This window comes from Bidens hawaiensis, unplaced genomic scaffold, assembly GCF_021521415.1.
Source record: "Bidens hawaiensis isolate Kalapana, Puna unplaced genomic scaffold, B.hawaiensis_p1.1 tig00080107_1, whole genome shotgun sequence".
Lineage (NCBI taxonomy): Eukaryota > Viridiplantae > Streptophyta > Magnoliopsida > Asterales > Asteraceae > Bidens > Bidens hawaiensis.
The window spans coordinates 1-25,453 of NW_027503650.1; the positions used below are offsets into that span (position 1 = coordinate 1).

At 34.7% G+C, this 25,453-nt stretch overlaps 3 protein-coding genes and 2 pseudogenes across 3 annotated transcripts; all 5 read right to left on the reverse strand.

The window, feature by feature from the left end:
* Positions 1-28: 28 nt before the first annotated feature.
* Positions 29-2,902, reverse strand: LOC143607174 (glucan 1,3-beta-glucosidase-like). The gene is made up of 6 exons (XM_077082714.1): positions 2,210-2,902; positions 1,663-1,851; positions 1,417-1,575; positions 1,154-1,323; positions 905-1,051; positions 29-398 (listed from the first exon to the last, which is right to left on the reverse strand). Exons 1-6 carry the CDS (start codon positions 2,333-2,335, stop codon positions 29-31), a joined length of 1,161 nt encoding a protein of 386 aa, XP_076938829.1. The 5' UTR covers positions 2,336-2,902.
* A 617-nt stretch (positions 2,903-3,519) lies between these two features.
* On the reverse strand, positions 3,520-5,881 carry LOC143607176 (uncharacterized). The gene is made up of 3 exons (XM_077082715.1): positions 5,870-5,881; positions 5,079-5,098; positions 3,520-4,508 (listed from the first exon to the last, which is right to left on the reverse strand). Exons 1-3 carry the CDS (start codon positions 5,879-5,881, stop codon positions 3,602-3,604), a joined length of 939 nt encoding a protein of 312 aa, XP_076938830.1. The 3' UTR covers positions 3,520-3,601.
* Positions 5,882-6,807: 926 nt separating this feature from the next.
* On the reverse strand, positions 6,808-8,693 carry LOC143607177 (F-box/kelch-repeat protein At1g57790-like). Its single transcript, XM_077082716.1, has 2 exons — positions 8,527-8,693; positions 6,808-8,473 (listed from the first exon to the last, which is right to left on the reverse strand). Exons 1-2 carry the CDS (start codon positions 8,691-8,693, stop codon positions 7,363-7,365), a joined length of 1,278 nt encoding a protein of 425 aa, XP_076938831.1. The 3' UTR covers positions 6,808-7,362.
* Positions 8,694-20,367: 11,674 nt separating this feature from the next.
* On the reverse strand, positions 20,368-21,588 carry LOC143607178 (kinesin-like protein KIN-12B; annotated as a pseudogene).
* Positions 21,589-21,656: 68 nt separating this feature from the next.
* Positions 21,657-23,090, reverse strand: LOC143607179 (kinesin-like protein KIN-12A; annotated as a pseudogene).
* Positions 23,091-25,453: the final 2,363 nt, after the last annotated feature.

The window sequence follows — 25,453 nt, forward strand, 5'->3', positions numbered from 1 at the left end:
AGGTTCATAATAATAACGACTTAACGAGCTAGAGAACAAACTTACCAATGAAAATGAGAGGACCGTTGGAATCATTGAAAGCCTGCAACTGCGGTTGTCTATTCTTGAAGATAAACTGGATGTTTTCGGTAGCAGTTTTGTTAACAAAGTAGTTATCAAAAAGATTATAGTAATGCAAATCTAGTACTAGGTTTGATGGGCCAATGTTGGCTTTGTAAAGTTCAAGAGGATCTGCATTGCCGATTCTTTGACAAATGATGACGTAAGCAGTTGATGAATGTTTTCTGATGATTTGGTAGCCTTGTTTGTAATATGAAATTAAGGTATCGAGTGGAACAGTTGCAGCCGATGGCTCGTTTAGAAGCTCGATTCCTAGCATGGCTGGATGTCTGGCATACCTGTGCAAACAAATACTATTTTACTTTTGCATACCGAGAAAACACGAACAGGGCATGTTCTTGTTCGCTCATTTAACTTTAACGAACAAACGGTTGAACTTGAACAACTAAACGAGCACGGTTTTCTTGTTCGTGTTCACTTGTTAAGAAAATGAGTGTGTTCGTGTTTGTTTATGTTCGCTTGTTTATAGTATCAACGAAAGCTTCACGAACACAAACGAACAAACGAACAAACGAAATGAACATAGATGAACAAACATAACCGAGGGTAAAAAAAAGAATAAAATGTAACGGGTGATATTTTAATTTCATAAAACTAGACTAGATTGTGATGGGTCCAAAAAACTTTAAATTAATATATAAATTAGCAAACTCATAAACATAAACAATTGAACATTAAGGAGCGTAAATGAATGAACAAGACATGTGTTCATGTCCGTTCGTTTAACTAAATGAACAAACAACTATGTACATGATCATTCACTTATTTAAATAAACACACGCACCTGGAAGCTAAAAAGTCGATGACATACAACGTCTGTGAAATATACAATGGCCATGATGTGGAACCATCTCTACTAGCACTATGTTCCATGCCATTTTGAGATCCTGGAGCCGCATGTAGGTCAATGATGCACTTGATATCATATAACCTACACTAACACAAGCCCAACGTGAACCTGACGGAGAGCGTAAGCAAGAAACAAAAAGATTAAACACTCGTGTAAAAAGGAAAAAGTGAAAATAAGACCTACTGAGCCCACGAGAATGCGGTATCCAAAGCTTCTAAACTCCCACCAATGAAAGGGGCAGGAGGATCGGGATCAAAGGCTATCCACCATCCAACTGGGATTCTAACCGTATTTATTCCATATTTGTTCAGAAACTTGAAGTCTTGCGAAGTGACAAAACTGTTTCTATGCCTCTGAAGTTATCACAAACTAATAATATGCTGATCATGTTGTTTAATGATATGAAAAGGTTGTAAAAATATACGTTTGTTACAACATTATGTTACCGTAAGAACTTGTTTGGCTTTATCGTGGCCGAGTCCATTACCAAGCTGGTAATCTCCATGGATTACATTAGATACAATTGTCATCTCAAATGTGGCTGCATTATCATCCCACCCTGGAACCGCATGAGAGTCTGCAGTGATATCATTTGTCGTTGAAACCTAAACACAAATACAATATAAATAAAAAAAATATTGATAAATATTTAATCCAAAGAAATGTATGACTGTATGAGGATGAGAATGAACCTGCAGATAGCTTCCACTTGTTACATGTTTTACATGAACTCTGTTTCTTTCATTTCTTTCTATGTAGAATGTTTCGGTTAATGATGGTGTACTTGCAGTTGCGGAGACAATGTTGGTTTTGGTGTTGTAGGTAACGAAAGTTCCTTGAGATGTTCGGAGATGAAACTCTGTACTAGAAACTCTCCATAACTGCACAAACAATTAAATCGATATTAACATATGTTGAGATTATTCTTAATATTTTGACACATTCGCAAAAAACGTTCGTTATGTTTTACCTTAAAAAATCACGCTTAACATCCTTTATGTTAACTTTTTCTAACAGATTACCTCCTTTACACCAACTGTCATCAAAAAGTTTGTCACTTTTTTTGAAAATGACAATTAGTGTATAGAACGTAATATGTTACAAAAGCTTAACATAAAGGATGTTTACCGTGATGCTTAAAGATAAAGAATGAAGCATGAAACTTTATATAAACGTAAATGGCGTTTCTATAATTTTGTCTAAATTTATTATTCGCGAATCTAATGAGTGCAAATATACCCGAAAGGTTTCCCATGAAGACGGAGAATCTCTGTCGACTGTAAGCTTCATGCCACCGCCATTTTCTGCAGAAACGTACTTGTGCAATGTCACTGATCTAAATTGGACCTCTGTACCATCCTGCATAAATAGTTATAATATCTTTGCGCAAAAAATACATGAAATGAAATCCTATGTTGAACTTACAATCATATCTTTGTTAGGTATTTCATCAAACAGTGAGGGCTTAATCCAGCCTTCTATAACCAACCATCCTCCCAAATTCACTCCTCGTACCTTTGAGTTCCCGCGTAATCCTTCAACTTCACATGATTAATATATACAAAAATAAGTATAGATTAATACAAGTAAAAATAATTAATAAATAATAAACAAGTCAAGCCCAAGTTTGAAAAACTGCTCACGAGCCAAAAAATTGATGAAACAAGAACAGACTGAGCAAACCTGAGTAAGCAATGGAGACGATCAACCAAACCGAGAGTACGAAAGCAAATACTGTTTTGCAGAAAATGAATTCCATGAAAGTTGATGGTAACAAAATTTCAAGAATTTTGGTACCTTAAGATGGAGAAGAATCTCTGATTAGTTCTTTGCTTAAATCTTAGTTAATCAAAAACAACATGAAATTGAAATCCAACCATGAAGCAACCTCCATTTCCTAATTAAACAATTGCATTTTTTGAATCCAAAAAGTAGACAAGAAGAAGAAGCAAAGAACAAATTATAACTTATTTTTAATGCAACCAATAACACTTGTATCTTATGCAATTTTATTTTAACATATAAGTAACTTTACTAACTTTCATCTATGTTGTTTCACCAATAACACTTGTAGTCTTGAATTCATTGTGAATGACAATCCAAGTTTAACCGAATTATGTTGTTTCAAAATATTTTATAAAATTCTGATTGGTGTATGGCAATCCCATTCAACTGTTCATCAGGGCAGGCGAAACTACTTTTCTGTTAGACTGGAATTGTTCTTAGTAACGAAAAAAAAGATTTGCTCTTGTGTGCCCCTCTCTACACATGGAAATATTTGCTATCGTTCGGCTTAGTTTTTCAAGTTTTTCTAATTTGAATTCACATATAATTCAAGTACCATTTGATATGATCATAAATCATAATTAAACAAAACCATTTTTAATTATTCTAAGAAAGCCCCAAACCCAATACTCATATACCCATGTTTGCACTATTCCTTCATGAGAAAAAACTTAGCTTAAAAGCTTACAAAATCATTTTGTTTGTATATGCCAAATATCATAGGAAACAAACAAACAAGCAAGCAAACAATATGACATGTTTCCAAGGTAGTATAACTTTCTGACTTCACTTTTGGTACACTTAATTTGTTTTGATCAATCTATAGCTAACATAAACATGTATACTTCAAATCCCCTCTAGTTCGATTCTCGGCCCAAAAGAAGAGCTCTTCGTTCCTCGACCATATACACTAGCACTCGATCCCGATCCTCTACGCTCAGCACTCGGATCCACAAAGCAAGCCGGTCCCATAGAAACCGATCTCCTCATTGGTTCTAGTTTTTTACTACAACTGTTGGTCAAATCACTCTGGACCCTAACCCCACCATTTGTATCGATTTCTTGAATGCGAATTTCTTCCTCCACATTTAATTCAACCGAATTTTGATCAGTCTGGCCGACACTGGCCACGGGTGCTCGACACAAAGGGCAGTTTTGATGCGATCGCAGCCACGTATCGATACATTCAACGTGAAAAGCGTGACTACACTTGGGCAAAAGGCGAAGGCGATCATCGTCTTGAAAGACGCCCAAACAAACAGGGCAGTCAGAGTCGATCACCCCGTCTTCTTTTCTGTATTTAAATACCTTAATCGAGTCGATCACGGACTGATCCAGACCGACCGTTTTGATCAACCAAACCGGGTGAAACACTTCTTCCGGTTCATGGTCCTCGTTGATCAAATCTTGATCATGAGGAGTTTCATTCGCATCCGGGTGGGTGTTCATATTAATAATTCTCCTATGGCGTCTGGCACTGCATACTTTGGTCACAGTGATGTAGCAAACGAACCCGAAAGTTGCAACAAGAGCACATATCATGACGAGTTTTCGCGGCGAAAAGGAGTGGTGTTGATGATGATCATCATCATGGCAGTCGTCTTTAGGCTTACAGAGGTCATGAATTGTGATTTGTAGAGTCTTTCTATGGAGAATTGACATTGTAAGATGTTTCAGAAGAAAAAGTAATGAGGGCGTTAAGGAAGTCTTATTGGTGAGTTTAAGGAAGGAAGGAAGGAAGTTTCGGATGTAACTGGGATTTTGTGGACAGTGTTGTTTGCAAGAGTTTCCGCGTTAAAAAAACTGGGATAATATCAAATACATAAAGACTTTTTAGAAATAAGTCATCCTCAACACAACCTTTTATTTATATTTATATTTATATTTATATAAACCACTGACAAAATAATTAGCTTCCAAATTCATCTATTCAATATATATTTTTATTATTATTTATCATTTACATTCTATGTTTTTTATATTGTTATTACAATATAAAATGCATACGATGCTGGTTAAATGCGTACATGGTCGGTAAAAATCTTATATGAAAAAATAAAGGTAAAATAACTTTATTTTAATAAAACTGATAAATGTGTAATGTATATGTTTTATGAATGGGAGATATGTTTTATGAATGGGAGATGTGTAATGTATATGGTTTTTGAGTTTTAAACCGGCTTGTGCACCTCTACCCAAACCTAGGGTTGTCATAACATGTCGGACACGACACGATACGTCATGACACGATAAGACACGATTACTTGTACTAAACACGAACACGACATAATAACTAATCGTGTCATTTTTTCCAAACACGAACCTGCTTAGTAGCAGGTTAACCTGTTAAGACATTTTAAGTGACATGTTTAAACATACAATGAATAATACATGTGTAATGAAACAAAAAAAATTTCAAAACAAGCGTAAAGGATTTAATTAACACATAATCCATAACATATTTGAAACAAAAAATCACAATCCTTAACATATATAAAACAAAAAACCACAAATCGATAACATACTTGAAATAAAAAAATCATAGAAGCAAATCATAACATTCATTAAAAATAAAATAGCGGGTTCTGACGGGCATTAGTGAATGTCATACATAAGTATGACTTTAGGTTTAGGACTTTAGGAGTGCATATTTATTTATATTTTTAAATTAAAAATGTACTCAGGTTACTAATAGGATAACAGGTTTTTAACCTGTTAGGACACGAATTTTAACATGTATTAAACAGGTTGACATGTTTAAGACACGAAACTTGTTAAGCTCAAAACCCGAACCTGTTAAAACCCGTGTCATGTTAACAGGTTCGTGTCATAAATTGACAACCCTACCCAAACCACAAACTGAAACCATATGATTGGTTATATTTCTTTCTCTATGATTTTAAAACCCCTTTGGCTAATCAGTAAGAAAACCGGATCATATTCACTGCAGGACAAATAAACTACCAAATACAAGTAAACAAGAATGGAATCAGAAAACTAGAATCAATTAAAAAATTAAATGTTGTAGAGTATCCCAAGAGAATCATATTGTTTTCTAGTAAAGATTAATGGATTTCAAACCAATAAACCAAGTGATCCAACTGAACAACCTACCTTACCTACCATCTTTACAGGCTTTTCTGATTTCCATATCAGCAGCATTCAGTAACACCCCAAAAATACATTGAAACACAACCAAACATTTTCAACATTAGTTTTTTCGTGTCGGGTTTCGGGTCGTGTTATGAATTACCTGAATGGGTTTACTCAAGACCAGTGTTGTAAAAATCCTGACTAGGTACCAATCAATCCCCGATTAATCGCTAGTCACCACCCCACTGACTTGTGGCCAATTAATCACCATTTGTCTAAAATCGGTCAAAATTGAGAATTTTATACATAAAATTTGAAATTTCAATTTATATTTGAAAATTTACATATAAATTTTAATCCCAACTAATCCTGATTAATAGCTAGTCCCTACCAAATCGCCCGACTAGCGCCTAGCAATTTTTACAACACTAGCCACCCGACCCAACCCGGAAGCAGTGCGGCTCTACCCGACCCGCAGGTTAGGGGTGTTCTTCGGGTTTCGGGTTTTTCGGGTTGGGTTATTCGGGTTTCAAAGTTTTAAATCTTGACCCGAAACCCGACCCAAATCTCTCACGGGTTTTTTCGGGTTGGGTTAATCGGGTTTCGTGTATCCTAGAAAAAAACACAAAACCAAAATTTTAAAAAAAAAACTATGATGCTAAAATTAAAACAAAATATTATACTTTGCTTATAAAACATATAATCAAATAATAAATAAACCTAACTTTAGTGACTAAGACTTAGCCTATTATACATAAAAATGTATATTTAATTTCGAAACTAAAAGTTTATTCGGGTTTTTCTGGTTGACCCAAATCTTCTAAATCAAACCCGAGAACCAACCCGAATTACTTCGGTTCAGGTTCGGGTTCTTCGAGTCGGGTTAGTTCGGGTATGGGTTTTTCTGGTTGGGTTTCGGGTAAAAGTGACAGCCCTACCGCAGGTACAAACCGCAGGTACAAACCATGTTTCATTTTCTCCCCAAAACCGTACCCGCACTCACCGGAACCGGTTCCACCTCTTGCCGCACCCGACCCGGCCAAAACTCAACCATACCTAAAACCGGTTCCTGCCTTTGTTGACCATACTCGAAACCGGTTCCTACCCGTTATGGTTCCTGAAATAACCGGGATGTTTGGGTTGAAGGTACAAGTTCAACTCAAATAAGATAGATGACAATGCAAAGAGGCCTAATTTTCAGCAGATGTCGAAAGATTGTGGACATAAATGTTGAATACAAAATGAAAACAATCAGATACATAGAAAGAACACACCATTATATGGTAGATACTAGCTATAGGATCTATATTAATAATTCAGGGTATCTTTTAACGAGCATGGGGCTACATGTAATTTACTAAAAGGAGACTGTGTAATCTATTATTGTAATTTACTACAAAATGATGCATTGCCAAGGAATAAAAACACAATAGAACAAAAACTTACACGTAATTTACTATTATAATTTAGTACAAATAAAAGTTTAAATAACTAACCTGCTATATACTAGTTTCTTAGGAACAATTTGGTTCAATCCATGTGTTGGGGAAGCAATACCCATAAGTTCGAGATAAATCAAAACCAAAACTTTCTTGGATATGTTTGTCATCAAATGTGTGAAGCTTGCGTGTTTCGAGAGAATAGAACACTATCTTGGTGTCCTTGCTCTGTAATAACCTTGGAAAAAAGATCTTGTTTCCCATTTGTGGTGCTTTGGCTTCAAGGCAGATGCATGAATCTTCTGAAATACATATCATATGTTTTCCTAAATCATCTATTTTCTCCCACTCTTTTGTTGACTCGTTTAGTTTCAACACCTCAACAGATTCTCCAAGATCATTCACGATAATAAGTAAAAGATGTTCACCGCATTTTGACATAAAGTACTCGATGTGACCTCTAGGGACTTTGTCTGTAACAACATCCAAAGAATAGCCTTCACCAGTGTCTCTAAGATTAAGAATCTTATCATTGTTGCACAAAGCCCAAATATCTCGGCCACTAAATGCTGGAAAGCGAAAACAATCTGATGGTCCGCCGAAACAATAAGTACGCCATGATGATGCTTCCTGAGACACAAAGTGGACACACACAATATGTGATGTAAATCCAACAACCATACAATCGGGGGAAGTAGGCGGTGCTGAAAAACAAAGGCTTTCAAAGTAATAAGGTGCCTTTGGAAGCTTATAGATATTACTTGTAAATGGGTTAAAAAACAACAACAGCCCGTGTCCATTAGCATCAAACATCAACCAACCAAACCTCGAACATAATACCTCGCAATCACCGTTGAGTTCTTGAGGTGTTTTCATAAAATATTTGTCACCGCATATCGGATCTATAAAAGTGATGTTGCCTCCTCGGTATGTGTTTAACACCATAAACCATGGTGAATAAGTTTGCCATCTCGTTAAGGGTGCTGCTAAATAACAACGTTTGCATGTAGTACGGAAATTCATGTATTCAACACCAAAACAATTCTCCATAATCGTTTCCAAAAGATGAAACGGAATACTGAGCAGGTGCACCTCATTTGTGCTATCCTCATCAGTACTGTTAGTTGATCTCGTGATTATCTCAACGTCCTTGTCATGTTTAGCTATAAGATAATCAGCTTCTAACCTACACAATAAGTAAACATATCCCTGCAACTTAAATAAACACAAACAATATACCTGCAGTCAAGCATTGGAGATATAGACATGGTTCTATCGTCCATCCCACCAAGAATATGAGCACAACCCTCAATCTGTGAGGCACTCGGCAATAAACGATTGGTATTATAAGATTGCAGTTCCTCGGCAATAAACGATTGGTATGCAGATATCTGCTTTGGCTCCATCTAAGATGATCATTAATAATAATAATAATAATACCCAAAATTCATTAAAGAAGAATATAAAAGCAAACCTATGGAAACAAATCGAAGACTAAGATCCACCGGCGGTTTCTATTTTTCAATTGTCAGCAGCACAGAAGCAATTTCGTTGATTGAGATGGATGTAGTCGATAGATCAAATAATTAATTAATAATTAAAGAAAAACCTCATTCCTGAGTATTTGTAATGTAGTATTCCAACTCCAACTGCCAAGATAATAATAATAATAATAATAATAATAATAATAATAATAATAATAATAATAATAATAATAATAATAATAATAATAATAATAAGGATGTCAAAGCCCATGAAACTTGGCCCGCAATTCTCGATTTCATAACAAATTGCAATCAAATAATAATATTAATAAGTATTATAAATTATTATTATTATTATATTTTAGATTATTTCTTCCTAGTAACCTAATATATTTTCAACCCCGATTTCCTCCTTCCCAGTAACATAAAAATCCGAGGGAAAATGACTTCTTTTTCTTTAAACTCCTCACCTCGGGTGAAGACTCTGCTGTGTTATTGCTACTATTGTTGAAACCTCTCTATTCTGCATTAATTTCTTGGTTTTGGTTCTGCTCATCACGTGTTTGATAAATTGTCTCAATGAGTTAATAGGTTTTTTTTTGGGTTTACGGAGGGGAGGGCAACTGACGGTTGCTCTCCTTTCTCCTCTTAGTTCGGGTTTTTTACTCCCAAAACTTAGCTCGAGTTTGTTTATTGGCCTTTCGTCGTGTGGGGTTATGACCGGGGCTCGGATTGTCAACGGAGCCCCATCGGGGGAGGTGGACACGGGCTATTTAAAAGGTTTTTGGCCGTGCCCTTTTAGAAGATTCCATTGTTGCCCGGATGGATTGGTTGGGTTTAAAGGGGATCCAAAGGTTAGCGGTACATATAAAGCGACTACACTTATGGTCGGATGAGAAAAAATGCGCTATGCGGGATGCGGTATCCGAGGATTGTGATCTTTTTGTTGCGTTGGCAGATGCTCTAAAGTTTGCCAAACAATGGATGTGCGGTGAGTGCATGTCTTTGCAGGCTCTCAATCGGCATTGTCATCATGTTGACAAGGTTATCAAGTTCAAAGGTGATACGGGAGGGGTGGAAGACTTCATTGTGGGGATCCCTAAGCCACAACTTGCAGTAGAAGTAGTTGCTTTGGGCGGGGTAGCTTTGGACGTGACCCTCCTTGACCGTATTTTCGCACTTCCGATAAAGACAGTAAAAAGCATCCCCCCTATCTGTCGCATGGCATTTGCCCAGGCCTTATCTGTTTCACTGTGCAAGGTGGTGTCTAGGCCAGAGTTCATTGAAGCGTGGGTTAAACTTTTAATTCTACCCCGTTGCACATTGCAGGTTGTCAAGCCTTCCAACCGACAAGAGCGTAGGTCGGGGAATAGGAAATCCTTGCAATGCCATTCTATTCGGCATGCCCTAGCAAGTTGGGGTGATGGAAGCGGATGTGTTGATCTTATCCAGTCGCTCTTTAGCCAACCGACGGATATGGGCTCAAGAGCCGATGAGGCCTCCTTCGAGGGTGATCATTCGAGGGAGGGCCTCAACGCTAAGCAATGTATTCAAAAAGTTGTCGATGAGCATTTCACGATCGCAGTTAAAGTTTTGTGCTCTTCGGGTGTTGCTCCCATTGGTGACGCTACTATGAAAGCGTTGCTTGATAAGCATCTCATCTTGCCCTCGCCTGCCTTGCCTGAGGCCTTACCCTCGGTGGCCCCTTTGGTTGTGCACGTTGAAAGTGTTCTAGGTGTATTAAATCCTTTCCTAAAGGGACTTCTTGCGGTAGAGATGGGCTTAGGGCACAATATATTTTGGATGCCCTATGTGGGGAAGGATCTGCGATTGCCGTGGGGTTGCTTAAGGCTATCACTGAGGTGGTTAACTTGTGGTTAGGGGGGAGATGCCCTGTTGCTTTGGCAGAGTTTGTGGCTTCGGCCCCCCTAACGCCACTGCTTAAGCCCGACAATGGGGTTAGGCCTATTGCCGTTGGCGCGATTTGGAGAAGACTTGTATCCAAAGTGGCTATGAGGAGTGTTGGGAAAGAGATGGCAATATACCTTGGAGATTTTCAATTCGGGTTGGGGATCCCGAGTGGAGCGGAGGCAGTGCTTCATAGCGCGAATAGATTTCTTAATATGTTCCACTCGGATGGGTCGTTGACTTTGCTTAGAGTAGATTTTTCTAATGCCTTCAACCTGGTGGATAGGACCACACTCCTGCAGGAAGTTCGTGTCAGATGCCCATCTATTTCCCTATGGGTTAATTTTCTTTACGGGCAACCGGTTAGGCTTTATGTGGGGAATGATTGTATTCAGTCAACTACTGGGGTTCAACAAGGCGATCCTTTAGGACCCCTTCTCTTTGCATTAGCTTTACACCCCCTCATTCATCAAGTACGAGATGGTTGCAAGTTACCTTTCCATGCATGGTACTTAGATGATGGTACGATTATAGGACACGCCAACGAAGTGACTAAAGCCCTAGATATTATTAGGTCCAAGGGGCCAAGTCTGGGGCTTGAGCTTAATATTAAAAATACCGAAGTATATTGGTCGTCGTGCAATGGGATAAAGACAAAAGTAGGTTTGTTTGTTGTGTGAACCTATTTATTATTACGTGAGTTTTCTCGTCATCTCAAGTATTTTCTCTACATCGTATGTGTAAGTTACTTATATAATTTCAAATTTTTCCTCTATCTACTTATTTCATTTTGTTGTTATTACTCTCGATTGTTAACTTCAACAATTTCGTCATTTTTCTTTGGATTATTTTACTAGTTAATTATGTTCATCAATTTTCATTCAATTTTTTTACTTCATTGCTCTTGATCAAGTGATTCCATTTAAATATCGATTTCAAAAAAAAAAAAAAACTTTTCTTTTACCAATGTTTTCAAACCCGCACAACGGGACGAACCATATGCATCATGCGACGATCTAAATAATTATCAGTGCACGCATAATTATCGAAATCCTCGCATGGAACTCATGGTGAATACGGTTGTGTGTCATAACTCGGAACCTAGGGTGATTTTGGGTAACAGTACAAATATCGATGTGATAAGGACATGGTGGATACGCCACTGGTACACCCTATATATAAGTGTCCTTATCATGTCTTCCGTTTGTAGCGTTATTTGGGTCACCTGAAGATCGGTGTTATTTTTTTTTATATAAAAAAAATCTCTTGACACTTACCTTATTTTTTTTTATGTTATGTGTTTCTATAATTTTGGGACGAAATTTTCAAAAGTTGTGAATACTGTAACATTCGTCAATTTTCGGACTCGAAAACCCGACTCGTTTAAATTCTTTTATTATTATTATTATTTATTTATTTGATTTTAGTTATAAGATTGTACAAAATCAACCCCTAGCCAACTTGATTAACTTTTGAATCCACATCTATAGACCAGAGACGAAAATGCAAATTTATTTAAAAGTTATATTTTTTTTTCTTCTTTCCTTCTTCCCATCGAGCAGCCCCCCCTCCCCCCCCCCCTTTGCTTGTTCCTCAATTTTCGGGCAAATTGATTGAATCAAATCATTGACGACCTAAAACGCGTCCTATACATGGTAAATTATAACAAATTCGACAGCTATTGACTCGTTTTTAAAGTTTGAACAAACCGCGGCTAGCATGATTGAATTACCAATAAATTCACATTTATAACTCGATTAACTCGTCCATCATACTCTCTATAACATTCCGATTCTTAGCCCTAAACCAATTGCAACCTAAAGGTCGTGCAAAATAGAGTATTGACTTGTTCGTGGCCGATAACCTTAACTCGCCGATATCCTTCAATTCGTACTCGTATAAGGTAATTGCTATATGGGTTGTAATCGTTTTTCGCTGAGTATCAAAACCCCTCTATTAGTTTGAATTAACAGAGGGTGTATGCTCGTCAATTTGGGTATTATCGAATTAGGGTTCTAAAGGGGTTGGGGACGATTTAAGAAAGCTGGTTGTATAGTTTTGGCTCCGTTCTTTGCACAGGCTGCAGCACCAGCTCAGTTGGCTGGTGCGTGATTAATGAATAACCAGAGACCGGTCAGGGCGCGGGTTGGAACCCCCCTGATCCGGTTTTAGTCCTTTTTTAGATATTATTATTTAATGGTTTTGATTAAAGAATCTCTTTTAATATTCTGACCCGCTTAACGAACCGAACTTTTAGTTGTTCAAATAAAATTTTTCATCTAACTTTCTCATTAAATTATACATATATTTATATATATATGATTATGTGTATAATGGGTCATCGATTAATGTTTATTTTATTTATCTACAAATCAAACCGAGATGCTAAAAATAATAATAATAATAATAATAATATTAATAATAATAATAATAATCATATTAATAGTAATAGTTTAAACCCTAAAACACTCCGAATTTCTTTCAAACCGATTTGTAACCGTAAGGTCATGTCGTATTATTTTATTGTTTATACCCCCTAGTTCATATTATTTACAAATTTGGATAATTAACCCAATGATATTTAAATAACAATTGTACTTAAGACCCAATCAAATCCCATTCTTTATAAGTTGTGTTAATACTTTGTTATAATAAATTAATACTATCTTTAAACAACTAGGAGCTTTCGTTGACGTATCCCAAGGAGCTCGACTGTTTCTACCTAAATCTTTATCGCCATCTCATATTCGTTAATCCACTCGTTAAGGTGAGTTTACATACCCCTTTTTCCATCTTTTATATTTTGGGTGTAGCATGCATACCTTATTTAATTTTATTCATTGTTTTATTTCTACATCTATTACAAAACACAATTCGTTATATGTTTATGTGTGATGATTACAATATCTATGACTATGCTCTATGTGCTTAAGTGTTTATTTTATGTTTGGTGGTTGGTATCTCATCCTCGTCTATTCTCATCTAGTATGATCATACACTTACCCAAGTACATTGATTTCGTATCATTTGTAACGGGTCCACATCTATTTAGTTGTTTACATTTTCATAGCCCTTGTAATACTCAACATTAACATATGAATTGTGGTTTTTATCTATATATATATATATATCTCCACTAACACTTACGTACTCTCACCAACATTCGTGTTGATAAACTTTATTTTTATACATTGTACAGGTACAAGTAATGTACATTGTTCAAGATTGAAGACAATATTATGACCTTAGGATATTATTCAACATATAATGTAATTGTTATATTATTGAACTTGTGTAGGTGTTTAATGTTAATGAAATTAAATATTTATTGTCACTTAAATTAGTGTCTTTTGAGCTACTGTCCAATCAATACGTTACGCCCCGGCATGTTCCGCCGCCTTTGGTCGGGGTGTGACATTTAAGAACTCAATTTTAAACCACACATTTAATTAAATAGTATGAAATATGTGGCTGATATTAAATTTAATTTAAAAATGAAGCAGGAGAGAGAATAAGTATTTTTGATAATTACACAAGTTTAAACGTTAGTTACACATGTGTAAAAAGTCGATTCGGTGTGTAAAAAAATACTGTAATTTTTTGTTCATCACTTACACTTACGTATTATATATGTGTAAAAAAATTCGAAAAAAAAATTGTTACGTTGAGTTCTTTCCAGTTCTTAATACTCAAAGTGGTTCTCAAAAGAAATCATATATATATATAGGGAAAAGATCCTAATTGAACCATTTACAAATTGAGAACTTTGAGAACCATTTTGAACCACTAAAAACACCTTTAAAAATATTTAAAAAATCATAAAACAAAAAATAATAAAAATTTTAAAAAAGTAAAAAAAAAAACAAATTTCTTATATTTCATTCCGGTTTCATTAAAAAAAATAAAAAACGTCGTTTTATACACATATGTATAATTTTATTTAACCTATAGTTACGTAATATACACATATGTACAATATCATTTATCTTAAATTATATATATGTGTACAAAAAAAAACATGTAAATGTACATATATGTATATATTATACATATGTGTATATAATTTAGCTAAACCGAGTTTTTTTTATGAAACCGGGATGATAAAATAAGAATTTTGTTTTTTTTACTTTTTTTATTTTTGTGTTTTTTTATTTTATGATTTTTTTTATTTTTGGGTTTTTTGTGGTCTAAAATGGTTCTCATAGTTCTCAATTTCAAAAAAGTTCTCCTATGATCCTGATCATATATATATATATATATGATTGATTTCATTCAAGAAGCTTATTGAGTTTTAAGAACTTTTACACTAATTATGTTTATCAAATTTATCCACATCATTCACACATTAAATAAGAAAAGGACAATATGGTCTTTTAAACATTTCATTCACTCTCTCATCGATAATTATATATCTCATCATTGACTATTTTACTATTATTTTAAAATTATATGGCTGTATTATTTTAATATTATTGTTATTTGTTTTTTTTAAAGTCGAGATTCATTTTTACTTTAAAATAAGTAAAATACTAAAACCTCAAATTGATACAAAGTTATTCGCTTTAAAAAAGAAAAAGATACAGAGCTATTCATAGGCATATTTGTATTTTTTTTTTTCTCTAATTATAGATTATGACAAATAAGAAACGAAGCTTAATTTATTTCCTTTAAACGATTTGAGAAGAATATTTGGCTTTGAAAAATGAATATTGGTTTTAATGTATAGATATCAAATAGTGGTCTTGAACGAAAAAAAATTTCATCATTTATTGGAGTTGAAGATATCGTCACAACCAACATGTGACTAAGTGGGTTTTCTTATTTATTTATTTTTCTTTACGAGAGGAAACAATTTTTTTATTATTAAAAGTGACAAAGTGGTTTTTGATTTACAAGTTTCTTAGTTTTTACTATTATCTTAATTATATTCAAAATCAAATTATTTGAAAGAAAAAAATTGTAAATGAATAAAAAACAAGAAATTGTAAATGAATAATTAACGTAATTTGGATAATTTATGTAATTGGTGTAGATGTAATTAAGGTAAATTAAATACTTAATGTAATTTGGATAATTTGTGTAATTGGTGTAGAGTAATTAATGTAATCTATGTAATTGGTGTAAATATAATTTGGGTAATACATGTAATTTGCGTATTTGTGTAGTAATTTAGGGTAACTTGTGTATCTGGGGTAATTTTTTAATTTGTGTAGTTTTTGTAATTAAAGCAATTTATGTAATTTTGAATTAAATTATGGTTTTTATTATTTACAATTCTGATACAAATAATAATAAAATATTAAATTAGAAAAATAATGATAAATATTTTGTCTTTTCTTTGTGAGTGTTTTACCTTTGTGCCCTTTCTTGATTAAATATTATTTCATTCTCTCTTATCTATTAATATTAAATTCTAAACCACAAAAAACTAAACATTTAATTAAATGTGTGGTTATAATTGAATTCTCAAAGTTCTTAAAATTTAACTAGTTCTCAAAATATCACTCCCCTATATATATATAACTCACAAACATATATAATATTAATATTAATATATACAAACACAAATCAGGCAATGAATATTCCTCCCCCCCTCTTCTCGCCCCAAAAATTGTCTGGGGGCGGTGTTCAAGCCCGATTTTGCCACATTTCATCCCAAAAATTCATCACACTTGGCCTTAGAGTGTGATGGTTAAAGTTGATTTGCTTTTTGCTTGTAACACTTGTGTTAAATTTTTTTTCTCCATGTGTGTTGTTAAGTGTACATGGTTTGTGTGTATGTGTTTTGTGTTTTTTTCAAATGTGTATGATTAATGACACACATCTTTTCCTTAAAAAAAGAATATTTAGTTAGTTAATGAAATGGAATCATCTATTACTTAGTTCATTCAATTCCCTGCAAAACGCCAATTTAGCGTTTGACATGTAGGAATAACAAGTTGAATGAAATGAATCATTGTGAGAGAATGAAAAAATGGGTGTTTAGTTGGTCAATATAGATTCAATGATTACACAAACAATCTCATTCCATTAATACCATTCCTTCCACCTTTTTTCTCATTCCATTCTTCTTTCACCCTACTCTCTCGACAATATCATCTAACAAACACCAACATCGCCCTGATCTGAGTTGAACTTGTACCTTCAACCCAAACATCCCAATCCACTATAAAGGTGGGCAAATTGGGTTTTCAAAAACCAGGAACAGGTAGGACCTAGTTTCAGGTAAGGTAGAGGTGGAATCAGTTCCGGGTCCGGATACAATACAGAGAAGAAACGATAACCTAGTTTGTACACGTGGGTCAGGTAGAACCAAATCTAGAACCAGGTTTTTGCTCCTGTTCTTACAATTGCTTATAACATTTCATAAGCTATACAAATTACTTTCTCAATTTACTTGCTTGATTCTAGCTGCCAATGAAATAAATAGTCTATAAGGTCTATAACTATTTTGACATAATAAACTATATAACCTGTAATTATAAGGGAGGTCGGGGGCGGTCTTGAGTAAATCCATGCAGGTAACTCAAGTAATTTGGGAACGTCGTCACCCTTTTATTTACTTTTTATTAGTTTAGATTCAGATAGTTGCAACGATTTATACAACCTGAAAATAAAAAATTGACTGTTTGTGATGGAACACTATGTGATTGGTTGGAATATTTGGTTATAGATTGAACCCTCGTCAATTTGGGTAGCTTTAAGTTATCTCCATATGACTTCTTAAAAAATTTGAATAGTTTTGACTATTTCGGGTCCTCCATAATGGAGAGGATCCCTCAAATAAATTAGGGCAACTACTCACTACGATATTTATTAACATTCCAGTTATGAACTTCCATTAGGAGAGACCATCTTAATAGGCTGCCAAATAATTTTAAAGAAATATATAAGTAACTGTTGGGATCTTCTAGAAGAAAATAAAAACTAAAAAGTTATTTAAAAAAATTAAGTTCCAATACAACACACGTTTAAAGTGAAACCAAGTAGGCAAGTACACTAAAATATATGGAATTTGAAATAATCAAGTAAATCAACACCATTTTTGTTAAAACGCCCATGTCAAAACACTATGACAAAAAACATCAAGTAAATCAAGGCCATAGTTGTTAAAATGTTTTTTTTGTCATGATTCTTTTCAAAATTAACATGTATAGTGACTTTTGTTTGCAAAAATTGTTGAATGACTTTTTTTTATGAGATCACAAGACTTTATCAAATAAGATTTTAGCATATCTCGTTTGACGTTACTCTCATTTTACTAAATGGCTTGAAAGATTTAAGTTCAATAGTACATTGTTACCCACTAAGGAAGAAATAATAACCCACTAACTTAAAGAAAAATAGCTACATGAAAGATAATTAGTTACTATTTTTGTTACATGATGAAATTTGGAAAATTTTCAAAATGTTCCTTTTAAGAAAGATGTTTTTTAAATGTTCTCACTATTTCTTAAATTAAAAAAACGTCTGTTACAAACCCGTCAGATACGACGACTTGGTATTTACGACGAGTTATTAAATACCAATCAGAAATAGCCATGTGTTCGTAACCCGTCTTCTACAGTAAGATTCGAAACAAACCCATCGATAAAGGCAACTTTTGAGATAATTCAAAAACCGTCGCATGCGACTATCTTCGGAATGTTCTTGCTGACGTCGACAACCTTATTTTCTCTAAACTTACCAACGAAGATGCGTTTGTATCCAAATTTGTCAATGAAGACGGCTTTTATAATAGTTGTCTTATATAAAATTTTGTGTGAATGTAAAATGACTTGTTCAACCACATCTTCAATCAACAAAGAGTTTTAGACATCGAGAAATAGCTGTGAATTTATGATCATTTATTAATAATTTGTTAATACTTCAATCATAATAATAAAATAGTATACATTACATTTCGATCTTCTATACACTAATAGGTTTAAACAACAATTTCAGAAAATCACTCTTTTCAACTTAAATAGAGCAGCTCGCTACCAAAAATGCCAAGAGTTTCCATACAATATTGTTAGTGGCGATTCTAATCGGTTTTAACCATCTATTGATGTTGTAAACACTACTTCGGTACAACATCAAACTTCATATGTACTCATATCTAATATATTAGAATCATGGATTATGGTAAAACTTCAAATTTCTACGACTTTGGAGTTTGGTCAAATATACACTTTCGAACAAGTTGTCATTAAAGATTACCTTGAACAACAATGATACGGTAGATTTGAGTCCAGTGGCTTTATTGTAATTACGTCACATCATAGAGGTCTAGGTGTAAATATGATAACATGTATTTGTAACACTACGAACGCTAATGACTAATGAGAGAGTAGTTATGAATTTGTTTAGAGTAATCCATTTCTTTTTGTTTCACGCTATTAATTCTAAGTTTCTAACTTCACGATTTCTGCTCGAACAAATAATGCTTCCAAACCCCTTAGAAACCATCCCGTCGATTGCTTGAAACCTTACTTCTACCGTGATTACACTGAATTTTGGAAGAAGTTAAAGCTACTTCTTGGACAGTATGAAAGCAACACACAACGCCTTTACATGGTCTTACAAAATATGTCTAAAACACACAGCAAATATTCCTTTAGTGCACAATTTCAACTTTACACTTCAACATCTGTTTTTTTTTCAACCTTTACAGTTTTTAGATTTTCTTCATTTTAGTCATGCTTTGACTTAATTACTTTACTTGGAATTTAACAAATTCTCCCAACACAACATCAATAAATTGAATAGTGAAATTTCACTTATCATCCTAACATTCTAACTCTCACCTATGGTCAAAACTCTTCTTGATGCTTACATGAACATCCACTCACTCTAGGAGCCTCTACAAATAGACACCCTAGTTACCTAAGTTGCCTAAATTAGTTCGACAAATATGCGACTTTTTAAAACTCAGCTTAAAACTTACAGGAACCAATAAAACTTCGTCTCAGTCATCTATTCGAAGCTATAGGATCTAGCTCATAGTGCTTTCTCACTATGTCATTCTTTGCACTTATTAAAGTGCCAAGTCCAACACAAGGTATTTATTTACCTTGCATCTGGGCTGACTTGGCATCGCATTTTCCAGGAAACGCACGCCCAAGGTAGGTTAAAGGTAGTTGTTATTTGCTTTTTTTTCCTTTCAAATACAATAAAGAGTTGTGCATAATATGCTTTAACAGTTTAATTCTGGTCCTTAAAACTTCCAGTTGGTTCTCATAAGAACTGAACGAACACGGCCAAAGCATGTCCATGTTCACGTTCGTCAACACAGACATCACATAACTGAGCTAGAACCCATTAAAATTATACTGAGAAACAATCTTTAGAAGTTACTTAAACTAAACTAAGTTGTAATGGGCCAAAGAATTTTATATGAATATCTTAAGGAACGTGAGCTAACAAACATAAATGAACGTAGAAGGACGAAATTAAATGAACATAAACAAACGAAAATAAATGAGCAAACATAAACGAAGTACATGCCAAACGGTTCAGCTGTTCATTGAACGTTTACATCGTTTACAACACAAAAGAGTTTTTATTACTATATCACTTAAGTTATTGTAATCATCATTAACAGATCATTAATTCATAGAATTTCCAAAATAGACAAAAAAAAATAGTGTTTGGAAACCTAGCCTAGCCCATTGGTTTTGAACGTGGTCTGTTTCAACCCGTTACCCTACCCACCCAAGATTGCCACGTTTGCCGCCTTTAGTTAAATGTAAGAAGACAGTAAACAGACTAAAACATAACAAAGTTTACAATCAAAACAATACCTTATTCTCGTTCTTCAAAGAAACCAATTCATTATCTTTGAACTCCTCAGCAAACAAAATACCATCTATCAAGCTCTCGTCCCAAATTTGGCCAATGATTAAATTGCAGTATTGCTCTCTCGTTCATGTAAGTGATTAGAATTCAGAAAACTAACATTCAAACATATTTCTATGTTTATATGAATTTGAAAACAGAAACAAACATACCAGACGGTTATGTTGGTTAATTTCCAAGTTTTGTCGGGTGCAGAGCTCTTCTAGTGTTGTCTCTCTCCTTATAGCACCTTCTCAATTGCCTGCAGCCCTGCAGATCAAACAAAATTTCAATTCTTTTGACCATTATACCACATCAACAAACAATACATATACATAACCAATACTTGATATTAAATAAAATGCATACTTTGCGAACCAACTGCTTATTATCATTATTACTAGGGATATTTACAAATATCCCCTCCCTACTATCAGCCCATTGTGGCCCATCAACAGGAACCAGCTGCAAGTTTGAACAGTCCGTTCCATCTTTCACTTCTTCAGAACTCGTACCCTTGCAGCTACTACACATATATACAACAGGCTTTTCCTCTTCTAACTCATTCTTGTTAACAGGTTGCACACCAATGTCTTTTTTAATCAGCAATGGCTTACTGTCCTAACTGTTTGTATGAAAACCTATACGAAATTGTGTAACAGGGGAACGTTTTCTATTTTTCTTATTTAGGGGGTGTTTAGGTGAGCTTTTCAAACTCGCTTATTTGATTCTTGAAAAGCAGAAAGTTTTTGGCAAACCTCCTCCAAAAGCTTCAAAATGGAGCTTTTACAAAAGTGTTTTTTGCATTTCACTAATCAAATAAGCAAAATTTAATAGCTCACCCCCACCCCCCTTACTTCAAGACCGTGTTGCAGACTAGCAGATAAACGATGATCATTGAATGACTTACGAGGACATTCTTACATGTTGTCCTTCTGAGAAACGGTTAACATAGACGAAGTTTTTAAACTTTTCCTGCTGCTGTTAGTAGGTACAGGTGAAACACTTAAAGTTGGTGACTTTAGGACTGAAGATGTATCCAGGGGTAAATTAGTAATAATACATTAACAGATTCTTTTGTTATCTTCATTGTTTTCAAGATTCTGATCTGATATATCTTCTTACATATAACATCTTGAATCTGTTCACTTTCTTCGACTATTTCCATTTCTTCATTGTTTTTAAAAGACGTATGCTTCTACTAGCATTCCACCCGGCGTTCAGGTCAACTTGAATTCCAGTTGACTTCATTCGGTGTAATTCCTGCCAAATATTGTAGTCTACAAAAGTTGGTAGCTGAAGCACAAAGAAAAAAGAAATAAGAAAATCTTGAAATTAAGAAAAATGTACCTTTAGTTGGCGTATAACTTCAGGCAATGCATAAACATCGTTTTTTAATTCACATTAACGATAGCTCTGTTTTTCATAGCTTCGACTCGAGGGGCAAATCGTAACGTGCTAAACTTCTCGTGTTTTTACAACTGAATCACAGAATATAATGTCATGTTAGAAAACTTGAAAACGATAAAAAAGAAAAGCAGTTAGGGCCAAAATGGGCAATTTTTTTAAATGGGTTGGTGAGGCCGGTTTGAATTTGACACAAGAAGTTTTTTGCCTAAACTGTTTATAAACATTTAGCATGCCATATATGATTATGAAAGTTATAATAGTCCAATAATAATCCATGTATTTGAATAAAATAATTTTGGAGCTATGACGCAGTGAAGATACGCTTTAGCCAACTTTTAACTCGTCGGACCGTTTATTTCCTTTTTTATTTGCTCTTTTTTAACCATTTGACCCGTTACATAAAAAGGCAATACCTTTGAGAGGGAGAAATGGCACAAATCATTGCCAGCTTGGCATTTCCACCAAGTGATTCCTTCAACAAAATGTCAATTTGGAATCTCTGTAGGGAATATGCCTTGGCTTTCCGGTTTGCAAGACTTCAGCTAAAATGTTAATCAAGTTTCTGCAAATCCAATAACAATAAAAGTAACATTTTTTTAATGTGATCAAATAATAAATATATAAGAAAATGAAATGGCTTACCCTATCTGTTAAAGTGAAAGGTTAATATTACCAGCTTCTTTCAAACGCTCTCCAGCTGCAGCAGTTGACTCTTGTCGTTCTGACTCCGCAAGGTCAACAATATTCATTTGACTCCTTTTTTAAAGCATCTCAGACCGTCAACACTTTATAGAATTGTAAATTCAACCATAATATTTATTAGCTTCTGTAAAAATATGTGTCCTTACAACTTGACTCCACAACACATGTAAAGACGTTGTGCGAGCGGGAACTCTCAAAGTTTAAACGTCTAGATCCGGTCCTCCGATTTGATGAACCCTGCATATTTGTTAAAAACCTATCAAATAATATAATCCCAGAGTTTAATACATCTGTTTAACTATTAGTCAAGTGCAAGAGATAATCATACAAAAGAATCTTGGGGACCAATTTAATACCATTTTGAGTCACATTTTTCTTACTGCAAACAATCTCCTCAGTCAAACTTTCAACATACACCCCGGTTTTACTATCCTCTCTTAAATGAAGATTTCTTTGAAATGGATTTGGTGATTTGTTCATTAGAGAAATGTGCGTACCATGTTTTGGTATCAATAAAAAAAGAGACAACCTAAAGTTCAGCTATTGATGATAAAAGCCCATAATGTTACCTCAAGAAAAGAACATCGACACTCATAAGTAACTATGTGAGTTGTTTGTCAGCCAACCAGCATGCACATTCTGTTCCTACAAAAAATAAGTAAACCTCAAGTAATTCATGAGACAAGTTCACAACTGAAACTATGAGACATAGGATATAGAAAACAAAAAAACACACCTCGTTAAGCGAGAAAATAATGTTGCAAAAGCACGAGACATCAATCCTTGTTAATTACTATTTCTAACAATTTATTGGCCTGTCCCCATATCCTGTAGGTCTTTCCATTCCCAGTAAGTATTAAATTAACAGAAAAAGTCAAAAACCATATAAAATAATCGCGATAAGATTGCATTTATTTATACCTGCCCGCTCATACGCGAATAATGAGCTGCAAAATCCAGCAAGACAATTTTCAACAAGAAGAGCTCCCACAAGCTGGAATATATCAATCTGAAACACGAATTTGAGCAATAATCATAAAATCTGAAACATTTTACAGAGACAGAAACTGAAAGGTAACAATGATCAACTTGCCTGAGTTGATGTTACATCTGCTACAGAGCTGCATGATCAAAGCTAATTGGTGCCCTGGCATAATCACCAGAAGTCTTCTGGATTATTGTTCCTCCTCCTTCATTCTTATTCAATGGATACTAAATAAACTCACCACATTCAAGTGATCATAAAATTCAAGATAGCCTATCCACCCATCTAATTTGTTACATTCTTGTAATTTTTGAGTATTTCTGAAGCACGCGATAAATGGCAAAAGATATTTATGTAAGTGATTACATCATGTACAAGCTTTAACCAAGTCAAAACACACATAGATGATTCTTCAAAGTTACAGTCAAATATAGTACACTGGTTTTAACCAAGTCAAAACACAACAATCCAAAATGTAGCAGGTCAAAATAGTAGACTAGAGTGAATACAGCAGTTTTATATGATATGTAGGTCAAACAGAAAAGACTTGTTAAAGTCAAAACAGAATTGACGAGGGGTCAATTTCTCCACATCAGTAAAAATTAAGCAGCCTCCCCTCCCTCCTGGTAACCTACACAAAGCATTATAATAAGTAAAAAAAATTGCAGCTAAAATAAAAAAAGAAATAAATACCAGCATGCAGTCGATAGCAAAAACACCCTCCGGATGATGACGACGATAAAGCGCTCTGTCTCCCTTCACGATACACAAAGGATTATGATATGTAAAAAAATTGCAGCTAAAATGAAGAAAGTGTATCTTAAATATACCAGCTATCTTTTCTGCACTACATCATCATCATCATCATCGTACTCAGTATATCCCACCAATAGCAAAGCTATAGTAGGGTCTAAGGAGGGTAAGATGTAGACAGCCTTACCTCTACCCCATAAGGATAGAGAGGCTGCTTCCGGTGAGACCCCCGGCTCGATAGTAGTTTTGCATCAAGCCTTGGACATAAGGCACATAGCACTCAATCATCGGGACACCGGCTGATCGGTGCATGTACCCTTGTCTTTCGGCTATCAACGCCACTACATGATGCCTGATTAACCGTCCGTCACTTTTAACGTTATTTTCACGAGATTAGTAAAATAACGTCAAAATTAGTGCAATTTCACTTTTGCCCACCCGAGGGTTCACACATATATACATCATATGTGCGCACCGCAAGCAGGGCTACTTTTCTGCACTACAGTTGCATTCAAATAAAGTATCCGCCAACTGTTGCCAATTTCTTAAAACATCACAACGCTTACCAGACAAGGATCTATCATCAAGCTTGTAAGAATATAACATCTGGCACAGCTGCTGAAGCATAACATGCACAGAACCCTCGAGTTTGGGAACCGGGGCCTTGTAGAGGAACACGGTAAAAGGAATTGGATCTGGGATATATTCTTTAAGAACTAAGTCTAGATCTACCCTATCCTCCCAGTTTGCTTCAGGCTTGAGATGATCAGGAGCAAATTCAATAGAAAACATAGAATCGTTAGTATCTCCCAATTCCTCCCACCCCCCCACCTCCCCAATTTGTATCAAGCTTGTGCAAACTTGGCTTTCTAATACAGGGGTTGCGATTAACAAAACGCACGCCAATATAAAAAAGATCCATACCAGATCCTTTTAGAAAGGTGTACCATGTTGAACTTGGACTATCATAACCAACTAGGTGAGGTAGTTTCTCAAAAGGTAGAATATTTATCTCACTCTTGCCATCCCTAACACGAATATTAACGTCCACAACAGAATCAACACACAAGGCAAATACTTTGTTAACATTGCAGGAAGCGGGGCG

What these genes read in the sequence shown, in the direction of transcription:
- LOC143607177 (XM_077082716.1), bottom strand. Translation starts at nt 8,693, where the DNA reads ATGGAGCCAAAGCAGATATCTGCATACCAATCGTTTATTGCCGAGGAA. An exon ending in TCTCCAATGCTTGACTGCAG is followed by an intron (nt 8,474 to 8,526) that starts GTATATTGTTTG and finishes CTTATTGTGTAG; the next exon opens with GTTAGAAGCTGATTATCTTA.
- LOC143607176 (XM_077082715.1), bottom strand. An exon ending in GTTAACCTGCTACTAAGCAG is followed by an intron (nt 4,509 to 5,078) that starts GTTCGTGTTTGG and finishes ACAAAATCCCAG; the next exon opens with TTACATCCGAAACTTCCTTC.
- LOC143607174 (XM_077082714.1), bottom strand. Translation starts at nt 2,335, where the DNA reads ATGCAGGATGGTACAGAGGTCCAATTTAGATCAGTGACATTGCACAAG. An exon ending in AAGCCAAACAAGTTCTTACG is followed by an intron (nt 1,324 to 1,416) that starts GTAACATAATGT and finishes TGATAACTTCAG; the next exon opens with AGGCATAGAAACAGTTTTGT. An exon ending in ACCGCATTCTCGTGGGCTCA is followed by an intron (nt 1,052 to 1,153) that starts GTAGGTCTTATT and finishes GTGTTAGTGTAG; the next exon opens with GTTATATGATATCAAGTGCA.